Genomic DNA, 13,920 nt, shown 5'->3' with positions numbered 1-13,920 from the left:
GACTGCGGCAGAACATTTGTTTTCAGGTCGATGAGAGTCAAGAATATTACACGTGAAATTTCACACAATCAAGAAACGATATAAGAGAATTGATCCCTGAGGGCTCCCTCACAGCTGCTGATGATTGGATGCCTGAAATTCAAGTAGCATAGAGCATTTCAAGTGCTGTGTCCTAAGAGTGAAAGTACATTTGGCTGAAAAAGTAAATATGGGCAAAACTGTTCAGTTGTTTACTACTTGAAATTTTGCATTGTCCACCCTTATGAAAAGAAAATATATTTTCCTATAAATGAATGATCAATATATTAAATGGTTTGACAGTATATTTGAAAATATATTGTGTTAATATATTACAAAATATTGAATAATACATAAGGAATTGACGCTTTTCATATATTGAATAATATGTGACAATATATTTACTAATATAGCATAATGTATGTAATTTTATATTTAGTAATACACCATGATATATAGATGTATATGTGATCAGATATGGCACTGCATGTGTAATATATTGCAGATATATTTACTCATGCAGCATAAACACACATATATGGAGAAATATATAATGTAATATATTTCTTGTATTTTTTAACTATTTACTTTATAAATGTTTCATATTTTAAAGCTAGTTAACAAAAGCACAAGCACACCTGCATGTACTTGTACTAAAGTATTTAGGCAAGAGACTATCACTGTGATGAGGAGTGCACAGCCATTACTTTTAAAATAATAATTATTGTCTTAATATTCTTCGGCCAATCGTCAACCTAACCACAGGCTTTACTCTTCAGCACAATGGTAAACCCAAAAACTCAGACATACCATAAAACCTTTTAATAGAACCTAAAAAATAATAGAACCTTAAACACTAACAGACCCAAAATTGTATTTTGCAGTATATTCCCATATATTTTTGTTCCGTAAGGGCAGTCTCAGTGACATCAGTTATTTTCAGAACCTCATCCAATAACATGCTCTGTTAGTTTTCCTGATCCATAAACAACAATTGTAGCTGTAAGAATGCCACAGTGAACCAGGCATGAAGTCTTGATATTGCACGTTTGCAATAGCTAAAGTCTGACACTCACCTTTCTTGTATTAAACTTGCTCAGCAACTGCATAAGGCTGTGCAAATTCACGTTTGTCTCTTCTTCCAAAAACACCATTTTTGGCAGTACTGTGAGGCAAGGCTAAAAAAAGAACATACAGCCGCATAAAATGTGATTAAGACAACCTTGTGAACAAACACTCATAATTCTGACATCAAGAGGTGGAGTACATTTGTGTTTGTTTTTGCGTTTTACCATGGCAGTGCTGGAAGAATGCTCCAGTTTCCATCATAATCTGACTGCTGGCACAACATATGGTGAACTCTGCAATACAGCAAAAAATGTAAAGAGTTTATGCACAATGTTATTCATTAACTAAATGCATTCTGACTGACAGTTGATATTAATTAAAAATGAAATTTCTGTCATTAATTACTCACCCTCGTGTGATCCAAGACCTGTACATCCTTTGTTCATCTTCAGAACATAAATTCTGATATTTTTGATGGAATTCGAGAGCTGTCTGAGCTCTCTGAGCTTTCTGAGTCTCCTAAGCTGATCATGTCGTAAACGCAGTGCAGTGCGTCCGGTTTCTACAGCAGAATGCCGGCTCAGTATTGACCCGCTTCTGCTCATGTGAACAGCGTCGAAGTGATGAGAATACTTTTTGTGTGTATAAAATAACGACTTTATTCAACAATTTCTTCTGTTCCGTGTCAGTCTCCTACGCTGATCATGTAGTAAACACAGTGCGGTGCGTCCAGTTTCTACGTCAGAACGCCGGCTAATTATTGGCCACTGTAGTCACATGGACTATTTTAACAATGTCTTTACTACCTTTCTGGGCCTTGAAAGTTGCAATTTTCAGAAACCTCGGATTTCATAAAAAAATCTTAATTTGTGTTCCGAAGATGAACGAAGGTCTTACGGATTTGGAACGACATGAGGGTGAGTAATTAATGACAGAAATTTCATTTTTGGCTGAACTAACCCTTTAAGGAACAAGGCATGTCCTCATGCAGGTACTCAGTGACAGAATTACCATTGAAAGCTGCCAGGTAACTGAAATAGACCCATGTAAAATTGATATGCATGAATTTACAGTCAATCCAATTTTAAAGGAATACATCATGCAAAAATGAACATTCTGTAGAAATGGAAAAAACAAAATGGTTTGGAATTACATAGAGATGATAAATCGTGATTTTTATTTTTTCGGTAAAACTCTTCCTTTAAATGTAAACCTCATGTAAACCAGATTTCTGCAGTTTTACAATTGCTATTTTTAAATATTTAAATATTAAATGTAAATATGATATATTTTAATATTTAACATTTAATATTTTAAATATTATGTTTAATATTAAAAAAAAAATTGGGGGGGGGGGGGGGGGGGGGAATTAGCTTCAAATGGCATCATAAGGAATTATTTTTCAATTCAGGAGTTTCCATACTGTACTTTTTTGTATGTTAATGCATCTCACAGCAAAACAGTAGCTTAGTCTATGCCTTGGGGATTATGACCACAGGCTCTTCTAAAAATGTTGTGCTTCAAATCTAACTTTACAGAGAACGGTCAAGGACTGCAGATACTGAATGGGAAGAGGTAGGAGTTATGGAGTGCCAGGGGGTATTCGTATGAACCAGATGTGCTTAGAAAACTGAAACAGTAGCTTGTTTAGATGAAGCATGCGATAGCAGAGAGTTTGTGGTTAAGAATGTGCTGGAAAATTCAGCAGATGGAAGATCAAGAAGACAACATTTGTGAGAGTGTACAAAGGACGTTTAGATTTATTGACAGAAGAAAATTAAATACCCCACATGACTCACAGTTTTAAAAACATCCATTTTGTTCTGTTATAGGAAAGCTTTCAAACTTGTATCTTTAATGTTCCATTTTCAGACTAGGCTGTTAACTCCCTCTGACAAATCAGTTAGCATGCACAAAAACAATAACAACCTGTTTTTTAAAGCACATTGTAATTCTTGACAATTTTCTAATCACATGGTATGAAAAGTTAAAAGTTAAGTGTGTAATTTCTGCAGTCCTAGCATAACCAAAGGAATAATGCAAACATAATGGCTTTCATTCACTAATAATGCCAAATTTTTATAAAACAGCAAATCATTCCAGGGCGTTCTTTATGACCTCGCTCTTTTCTTGCTCTTGTCTGAGAGCATGCACAGTAAGATCTTCAAATAAAGCAAAGTGTGCCATTATCAAAACCAGTTAAAACCCAACTAAAGAATTTTTGACAGGTTTCCTGAGCAATTTTTAGCGGCTCAAGTTTTTTTAAAAGGGAAATCAACCAACAGATCGGTCACTTATAGCTGTCTCTCAAAATTAAGGTGCGATATGAGAAAGTATTTTAACATCAAATTACACACACAACCATAAGCATATAAGAACTTTGTTAAAGTTTAAATCTACTTCCTTGGGGTCTGAGTTAATGAAAAACACCCAAATGTCATTGTAACATACACTGTAGATGATGCCTTACATTTTTAAGTACAATCAACTTGGATGTTTCATTTCAACTTAAATTACATTAAACTGACTTAAACAATGAGTTGAATCTTGTATAACTTTTTTTTTAAAAGTTTACATATAATTGTATACATTTTTTTTTTTCAGTGTAGTGAACCTTTGAAGGCTTCCTGACTGCTGCACTTTAGAAGGAGGGACAAAAGTAGCAAACTGCCCAAACTTGAGTGCCAGTTATACTGCCAATAGTGAGGAACTGGATGATGTTTATGACAATGCGGTGGAAAGAAATCCGGCCTTCTGAATTCAGGCAGTAAAAATGCTTCTAATGCCAGGTCACAGCCAGTCAGCGGGTCTATCCCTGCCCCAGCACAGCACACAGTGGTTAATAAGCAAGGCTGATGTGTCAGGCAGAGCGATGCTCGGAAAAACTTTTCCAAATGCCGTAGCCTATAAGGAGTCCTGCCGATTAACAGGAGGTCAAGATAACAATTGGAGCGTTCTTTCCTTCCCGCCAGCCCCACTGTGAAAGTGGTCTTCTAATGAGCCTGAAAACCATAAGTTTCTCAACTTTCAAAATCAGCCAAAACTCATAAGGAAGATGGGCTCTAGTAAAAGTAAAAAAGAGAAGAGGCCTTATTATTTGGAATGTGAGACTCACGGAAGGTGAGATTCGATTCAGAAACTTCTGCTTAAGAATTGGGATGCAGAGAAATCAGATAGCTAATTAGCAATGAGAAATTCAATCTTCCAAATATAAAATATGCATCAGTGAGAAACTGAAGATAGTAAAAGTAAGAGGCTGGGAAACAGATGGCATGATGAAACAAAGAAAAAAACCTCACCTGAGAAAATGAAAGGCATCATTAAAAATCCTTTCCTAGGCTCTGCACAACATGCTCATGCTCAACATGCACTTTTTGTCAAACTTGTAGCAACAATATATAATGTTCTTGCAAGGAAACAGACATCTGTCATGAGTCATTTTCAAATGGTAGTTGTTGTGGTAAAAGACTAGTCACAACATTTACAAAACTGAAAGAAGTTAATCATCTGTTCTTGGCAATACATGCAAATTTACCTCAATGTTTGGAGCAGCCATATTAGGCTATATTTATTATTATAATGGTACATTTATAAAGCATCTATCTATGTACTGTTTCTATCATCGCCTATTAATTCTAATTCAAAATGCATTATAGCCCTATACTGAATATTATAGTCATACGTACATAGACAAACCCTTTTTAATTTTAAGCAAGGCTTTGTTAAGCCAACATTAAATAATTGTCTTGGTTTAATAATAATTCATTACGTTTATATAGTACTTTTCTCTGCACTCAAAGTGCTTTACTTAGTAGGGGGGAATGTCCTCAACCACCACCTATGTGCAGCATCCACCTGGATGATGTGACGGCAGCCATATTGCGCCAGAACGCCCATCACACACCAGCTTACTGGTGGAGAGGAGACAGAGTGATGAAGCCAATCAGTATATGGGGATGATTAGGAGGCCATGATGGACAGAGGCCAATGGGCAAATTTGGCCAGGATGCCGGGGTTACACCCCTACTCTTTCGAATGAAGATTTTTTATGACCACAGAGAGTCAGGACCTCGGTTTAACGTCTCATCCGAAGGACAGTGCTTTTTGACAGTATAGTGTCCCCGTCACTATACTGGGGCATCAGGTCCCACACAGACCACAGGGTGAGCACCCCCTGCTGGCCTCACTAACACCTCTTCCAACAGCAACCTAGTTTTCCCAGGAGGTCTCGCATCCAGGTACTAACCAGGCTAAGCCCTGCTTGGGCAACCAGTCTTGGGCTACAGGATGATATGGCTGCATTCAAATAGAAAAAACACCACCAAAATATATCAGTTTGGTTGCCCACTGAAGCTAAGCAGGGCTGAGCCTGGTCAGTACCTGGATGGGAGACCTCCTGGGAAAACTAGGTTGCTGCTGGAAGAGGTTTTAGTGAGGCCAGTAAGGCAAGGCAAGGCAAGTTTATTTATATAGCACATTTCATACACAATGGCAATTCAAAGTGCTTTACATAGAAGAAATTAAAATAATGAAAAGAAATAAGAATAATTAAAACAGTTTAGAAAAATTAAATAAAATACAGTACTTTTAAAAAATTAAAAAAGAATATTATTATAGATCTTTCCTTCAAAGGATTCCCTTAAGACTTAAATCTTTCAACCTTCTTTTAACCTTCAATCTTCTTACGACTTCCATCTATCAACTTTCCTTTAACTTTCTTTTCTCCCTCATTTACTCACACGTTCTTTTCACTTTCTTTAGCACTGCGTTCACATTCTTTCTCAGACGAAAACTTTAATATCGTCATTTAAATACTGTTCTACTTTCAAACCCACATTAATACACGTCACTTTCACATTATCACCTTCTGAGTGGGCATTTACAGTTACGGGCTAAATGCCCTGCTGACATAGGAGAAATTAAAATAATTAAAAGAAATAAGAATAATTAAAACAGTTTAGAAAAATAGAGTAAAATACAGTACAGTACAAACAGTCGGACGAACAGCGGCACAGTGCTCATTCAGTAAATGCATAGCTAAACAGAAGTGTTTTGAGTGTGGATTTGAATGTGACCACTGTAGGAGCACATCTGATCTCTTCTGGAAGCTGGTTCCAGCTGTGGCTGGCATAATAGCTAAAAGCAGACTCACCATGTTTAGAGTGAACCCTTGGTATTTCTAGCTGATATGATCCTAATGATCTGAGTGATCTGTTGGGTTTATATTCAGTGAGCATATCTGCAATGTATTGAGGTCCTAGGCCATTGAATGATTTATATACCAGTAATAATACTTTAAAATCAATCCTAAATCTAACTGGGAGCCAGTGTAAAGACCTGAGGACTGGTGTGATATGTTCATATTTTCTGGTTCTGCTCAGAATCCTAGCGGCAGCGTTCTGTATGAGCTGCAACTGTCTTATGGTCTTTTTGGGAAGGCCAGTGAGGAGACCATTACAATAATCCACCCTGCTGGTGATGAAAGCATGCACAAGTTTCTCTAAGTCTTGTCTGGAAACAAAGCATCTAATTCTTGCAATATTTTTCAGATGATAGTATGCTGATTTAGTTATTGCTTTGACATGACTACTGAAACTAAGGTCTGACTCTAGTGTCACACCAAGATTCCTGACTTGATGTTTAGTTGTTTGACCCCTAGAGTGAAGGTATGCGTTCACTTTGAGAACTCCATCTTTGTTTCCAAACGCAATAACTTCAGTTTTGTCTTTGTTTAATTGAAGAAAGTTTTGACACATCCAACTGTAGACTTCGTCAATGCATCGGCACAAGGAGTCAATGGGGCTGTAATCATTGGGCGATAGGGCTAAGTACAGCTGTGTGTCGTCTGCATAGCTGTGGTAAGCAATTTGGTTATTTCTCATTATTTGGCTCATTGGGAGCATATACAGGTTGAACAGGAGTGGCGCAAGAATTGAGCCTTGAGGGACTCCGCATGTCATGGATGTCCACTCAGACTTATGGTCTCCTATACTAACATAATAACCTCTCCCATCTAAGTATGACCTGAACCATTTTAGGACTATCCCAGAAAGCCCCACCCAGTTTTCCAGCCTGTCAAGAAGTATGTTATGATCGACAGTGTCAAATGCAGCACTGAGGTCGAGTAGTACCAGCACTGATAATTTTCCTGAATCAGTATTTAAGCGAATATCGTTTATTATCTTTATGAGCGCTGTCTCTGTGCTGTGGTGCGGTCGGAAACCAGATTGAAAATTGTCAAAGTATCCATTCGAGCTTAAGAATTTGTTCAGCTGATTGAAGATAACTTTTTCAATGAGCTTGCCTATGAAAGGAAGATTTGAGATCGGTCTATAGTTGCTTAATATGGTCTTATCCAGATTGCTCTTTTTCAGGAGGGGCTTGACAACTGCAGTTTTCAGGGAGTTTGGAAAACTCCCAGAGAGAAGTGAGGCATTTACCACTTCTAGAAGATCTGCTTCTAAACTGTTTAGCACACTTTTTCACTTTTGAAAAAGATGTGGGAAGTGTGTCAAGGGCGCATGTTGATGTTTTAAGGTGTTGTACGGTTTCTTCCAAAATTTTGCCATCAATTTCTTTGAAGTCAGACATAGTAACTACTTTCTCAGGTGGTCTGATCTGTCTGACCTCAGTGCAACTCAAGGATGTGCTGATCACCTTTCTGATATTATTGATTTTCTCAGAGAAGAAAGAAGCAAACTCACTGCACTTGCTGTTTGAGAGCATTTCACTTGGAATCTGGCTTGGGGGGTTTGTCAGTCTCTCTACAGTAGCAAAAAGAGTGCGTGTGTTGTTTAAATTGCTGTTTATAATATTTGAGAAGAAAGTCTGTCTAGCTTTGCCTAGTTCCATATTGAAAGCATGCAGGCTGTCTTTGTAGATGTTATAATGGACTACAAGTTTTGTCTTCCGCCACATGCGCTCTGCTTTTCTGCATTGTCTTTTCTGTTGCACTGCTGTTGAGTTTCTCCAAGGTGCTTTTTGTCTGCCACTCTTCTTCCTGACTTTAACAGGAGCAATATCATCAATTATATTTTTAACTTTTGAGTTAAAAGAATCAAGGAGAAAATCAACAGAGTCAGCAGATATGCTTGGTGTTAAGGATATAGCCTTCATAAATAGTACACTAGTGTTCTCATTTAAGCATCTCTTCTTGACAGACACAGATCTAGCTTCAGTGGCAGGAGAGATCAATATATCAAAGAAAATACAGAAATGATCAGACAGTGCTACATCCTTAATAAAAATTTATGAAATGTTTAGACCCTTACTGATAAGTAAATCTAGAGTGTGTCCATGATTGTGTGTGGGTCCATGTACATGCTGAGTCAGATCAAAAGTTTTTAAAACAGTTTTGATTTCTTTTGCCATATTGTTTTCTGCATTATCTATGTGAATGTTCAAATCTCCAGCAATGGCAAAACAGTCAAACTCTGAGGTAATTGTTGATAACAGTTCTGTAAAGTCCTCAGCAAAGGCTGGAGAATGTTTTGGAGGCCTGTAAATAATGATAAGTAAAATGCGAGGAGCACCTTTTAACACAGTACCCAGATATTCGAAAGACGGGTAATTCCCAAATGATATTTGCTTACATTGATAGATATCTTTAAAAAGAGCAGCTAGACCCCCACCTCTCTTAACAGCTCTGCAGACACTCATAAAAGTAAAGTTAGGAGGGGATGTTTCATTGAGGATTGTTGCACTGCAGCTGTCTTCTAGCCAGGTTTCATTTAGAAACATAAAGTCCAGGTTGTTTGTGGTTATTAAGTCGTTGACTAGAAGTGATTTATTTTTAAGTGAGCCAATGTTTAAAAGTGCTAACTTAACAGTCTTACTTTTTGTCCCCACAGCAATCTTAGTTTGACATGTAATAGGCACCAGATTAGTTGGGTTTGCTGTACGGCTATTGAAGGCCTTAGACTTTCTATCTTGTAATAGAACAGCAATAGAGAAAGATACAGGCACACTGGGTTCCCGCTTGTTCTGTAAACATTTGAGAAAGTTACTGTTATCATAGCAGGAACCCAAAACACATCACTGAGAGCTGGTATCAGTTGTTTTTGGTTCACCTCGAGCAGATGGAGGAGGGTGTGGGCCCTGGCGTTTTGGCCGAAGTAGGGGGTGCTCACCCTGTGGTCTGTGTGGGTCCTAACGCCCCAGTAAAAGTGATGGGGACACTATGCTGTAACAAGCAGCGTCCTTCGGATGAGACGTTAAACCGAGGCCCTGACTCTCTGTGGTCATTAAAAATCCCAGGATGTCCTTTGAAAGAGTAGGGGTGTAACCCCGGCATCCTGGTCAAAGTTGCCCATTGGCCTCTGTCCATCATGGCCTCCTAATCATCCCCATATACTGATTGGCTTCATCACTCTGTCTCCTCTCCACCAGTAAGCTGGTGTGTGATGGGCATTCTGGCGCAATATGGCTGCTGTCGTATCATCCAGGTGGATGCTGCACATTGGTGGTGGTTGAGGAGATTCCCCCTTCTATGTAAAGTGCTTTGAGTGCAGAGAAAAGCACTATATAAATGTAATGAATTATTATTATTATTATTATTATTATTATGCATGTGTTTTCTTCAGTTGCAGCGCGTGGTGCTCTAAACCATACAATCTGACATTTCCTAAGACAACAGTGCCATCATGTGGGTGAAATTCAGCATCAGGACACACACATTTATTTGTGCATATAGTCTTCCATAAAACTACCTAGTTTAGGGTCTGAGCCTGGAGAAGTTCTGTTCTTCCTTGATTGGCCCTGTAGGTATAATAAAAGTTTCTCTGGCTCTGTATCACAAATACCACATCCTGCAGTTCTTCCATATAAAGAGAAAAAACAATAGGGAGAGAAATATATGAGCCATAATTAGATCTCAAATAATCTGCTTGATTTTGCAAGACTCAATGCACCCCCCCCCCCCCCCCCCTCCAAAAAAAAACAAAAAAACAAACATTCAAACTGAAGATATTTTTGTATATTTTCTGTGTTAATGAACATGATGACATCACACTCGTTGCAAGTAATTTTGATTCATTGTAAACATGTTGATTTTACATTTAATGGCGACTGTAAAATAAACAGAAGGATTAAGCCACACTATGCAACTAACCAGTAAATTGGTCAAACTTGTGAGGATTACTTTCTGTGATCAGTGGAAATATAAACTGTTAATATGTTATTCAATGTTACTGTAATAATATATACACAATTCTGTAAATGTTTAATGCAAAAGAGCCATTGCATATATATCTTTTAAATTATACTTAACACTAGCCTTTGAAAAATAAATAACGCAAAAAAAGTCAACTACTTAAAATAGAAAACAAACATAGACAAATATTAATGCCATTATTTATCAGTGGACAGAAAATTAAACAGTTAATGTGAATTTGCTTTCAGCGAGTTCAACATGAATTATTGTCAGCTATATACCAAGATGACTTGTGAATTAAATGGGGATGTGTAAAAAAATGTCCTGTAGATCAGCTGTCTGCAAGGCCTGCTGTTATGAGATATGAATGTGCTCTGCTGGACATGGTGGCCCTGAGTTTGAGACAAGAAGAGAATAAACCCTATGATAAATATTTGAAATGTGCACAGTTTATTTGACCATTTTAACAATAATTCCTGCCAAAACCACATAGTTACAATACCAAAATACTGCTAGTTGATTTGCTGGAAGACAAGAACAGCAATACATACCTTGTCAATTAAAGTAGCCTATGCTACGCAATTAATATTAATTTAATAATTTTTTTTTACTGTTTATCTTGAGAATAAACTTTTGGCACTTCTCAAGATGGGGAGACCGGGATAGTTGTAACACATGTTAATTGTAACTCTTTCTCCAATCAGGAACAAGTTACAAATCACCTGATCCATACATGCTCCACACAGCAGATTTTAGAGCAGAAAAACTAATTTTAGAGTAAGAATGTTTTTTTTACTTCATTTATTTTTGTAATGGCAATTTCTGCTTTGTTGTTAAACTCAATTTATTGTTTATTGTGTCTGTGTAGATAATTTACATGCAAGTTATTAGTGCAAATGTTTTTGTTAGCTGTAAAGTGAGCTAGTTCATGGCTACAAGACTCTGGGTTAGTTGTAACATCAATGAAGCATGTTACAACCTACCCCAGGTAAATATTTCAGTTTCCTTTGAATTTCAGTAAGCATAATAGCTAAAAGCGGACTCGTCATGCTTAGAGTGAACCCTTGGTATTTCTAGCTGATATGATCCTAATGATCTGAGTGATCTGTTGGGTTTATATTCAGTGAGCATATCTGCAATGTATTAAGGTCCTAGGCCATTGAATGATTTATATACCAGTAATAATACTTTAAAATCAATCCTAAATCTAACTGGGAGCCAGTGTAAAGACCTGAGGACTGGTGTGATATGTTCATATTTTCTGGTTCTGCTCAGAATCCTGGCGGCAGCGTTCTGTATGAGCTGCAACTGTCTTATGGTCTTTTTGGGAAGGCCAGTGAGGAGTCCATTACAATAATCCACCCTGCTGGTGATGAAAGCATGCACAAGTTTCTCTAAGTCTCTAAGAAACAAAGCATCTAATTCTTGCAATAATTTTCAGATGATAGTATGCTGATTTAGTTATTGCTTTGACATGACTACTGAAACTAAGGTCTGACTGTCAGCATCCAGACTCCTCAGCTCCACGCACGTCCCACCTCTTTGCCCATTTTCTGCTATCGGGGAGTGGCACGCTGCCAAGATGGCGACGGCCGGCTCCGCACACTTTAGGCTTAAAAAATGCTCTTCAGAAACCTACAGGTGATGTCCAAGGGGGTAATCCAGCACTCGGAAAGCGTTCTTTCCCTGGGGGCCGCCATTGGTTAACAAGCCATCACCTGCTGTGAGCATTCCATTGACTCACATTCATTTTGGCGTCACTTTGACAGCGAATAACTTTACATCTGAGGCGTCTAAAGACTCTATTTATCCACCGTTTATTTCTAAAGAAACACGACAATGTATAAAAGGCTCCATTACCTTGTATCTTACGTTATGGCCCCGTAGAAGCCGTTTTTGTAAAAATAGGCAAACGATTGCGGCATAACTACGCGACTCTGACGCACAGTAGAGAAATTACCGTATAGACAGGAGGAGAAGCTCGCAGGCAATCGGGGGGACGTAGAGGCATAAAGTCCGATAAAGTCAAGGGAGAAGCCCATAGAGAGTCATAAAGAGAGTCCTGCTCCTAGCTCATGGATAGCTCCTACTCACGCTCTCCGTCTCTGCAAGATTCGGAAGGGAATGATTCAGATTTCTATTGGCACAGCTACTAGAAGACTTACAACTGTCAGACAGGTTGCTCACGTCACATCTACGTCGTCAAGCTCAGTTTGAGGCTGCGCAGTACGCTCAGCCATCAGGAAGAGAGTGCTTCTAATTGACTTCACTTTTCTCCGTTGAAGTCTATGGGGTAGCTGTGTCCATTTCTTATACTGTCTATGGTGATGTCACAGACACTATTTCCATATTTGTCATGAAGAGACTGCATTTGGGTCACTCTACCCCCACCCTCTTTTTTTGGTCTCCTGTACAGGGGCACAAGAGGGTGTATAATAGAGTGTTGGGTGGTTGATTATGATTTCACTTTTCTAACTTTAGTTAGTGTGTTATGTTGCTGTTTTAACAAACAACATCTGCAAAGTTGCGATTCCAGTTCAAAGCAAAGTGAGATATTTTCTTTTACAGAAATCGCTTTTTAAGGACTATAACAAAAGGCTGGTAGGATCTACACAAGCTTCCTCCCGGGTTAGTGACATCACAAACCCAAACATTTACATAAACCCCGCCCACAGTAATACAAGCAGTGTTGATAAGAGGAAGAGTTGTAGTAGAGCACATTTGTGAGTCTGCTCAAGCTGTCGCATCCGTCTTTTCACATTTATTCCAATACTTAACGTAACACAAATGCAATAGCATGTCACTCTGTAGGCATCTTACAACAGTTCCCACTCTAGCGATTTAGATTATCATGAAAGAATATGCTAATCAATGACTTGAATATAGTTAACTCCACATCAGCTTCATAAATGCATCAACTAACCATTCAGAAACGTCCTGTTGCATTCTATATGTTGTCACTTCTTGAGTCTCTCCATCATTGTCTGACTCCGGTTTAAACATAAAAGGCAGAAATGTTTCTGACATTTTAGGGCGTGTTTGTGTGAGGTAATCGGAGCTGCTAACACACACACACACACACACACACACACACACACACACACACACAGGTTACACCAGGTCACCTGTTTCTCTGTAAATGACAGTTAGTTTCTGTGACAAACTCTTTTAACTACCATTAAAAAATATAGTAAAAAAAAGTTTTAAAAAAACAACTGAAATTTAGCATTTATTTGTGTCAAAAAAAGTAATACATACTGCATTAGAATAGAAAATTCAGAACTCAAATAATAATCTTTCAATATATATATATATATATATATATATATATATATATATACACACATATACATATATTTATTTATTTATTTATTTTTATTTATTTATTTTACACCATTAAAATATCCTTTGACTTGGCAAATCAATACAAAACTTACAAAAGTCCTTCAAATTTATCTTCACCATAACAAAAGTACAAAGACATGTTACCAAAAAACTGACATCTCTTTGGGGAAAAAAATGCCTGGTGTGCATGCGGAAGTGCAGTTGAGATCAGAAAAAAAGTTTTTCATTGCTCATACGTTTTCTGTGCACATGAATGTGAAAGAGGTCTGCTTTGTAAATCTATTGTGAAAATGACAGCATTAATCATTTTTAAACCCATGAAATTAAAGACACTTGAG

General features: G+C 37.7%; 1 protein-coding gene across 1 annotated transcript in view; it reads right to left on the bottom strand.

Annotated features, from left to right (window-relative positions):
* The window catches only part of b3glctb (beta 3-glucosyltransferase b), a gene marked incomplete at both ends in the record, with an annotated part of 34,968 nt that extends 25,060 nt beyond the window's left edge, over nucleotides 1–9,908 (bottom strand). The window contains 1 exon segment of the mRNA XM_082157318.1: nucleotides 9,799–9,908. Within this exon segment, the coding sequence (XP_082013444.1) occupies nucleotides 9,799–9,908 (110 nt within the window).
* Nucleotides 9,909–13,920: the final 4,012 nt, after the last annotated feature.

Source organism: Leuciscus leuciscus, assembly GCF_965113295.1.
Source record: "Leuciscus leuciscus genome assembly, chromosome: 24".
Taxonomy (NCBI): Eukaryota; Metazoa; Chordata; class Actinopteri; order Cypriniformes; family Leuciscidae; genus Leuciscus; species Leuciscus leuciscus.
Note: the sequence above shows the minus strand (reverse complement) of the source record. Positions and strands in the feature narration are given on the sequence as shown.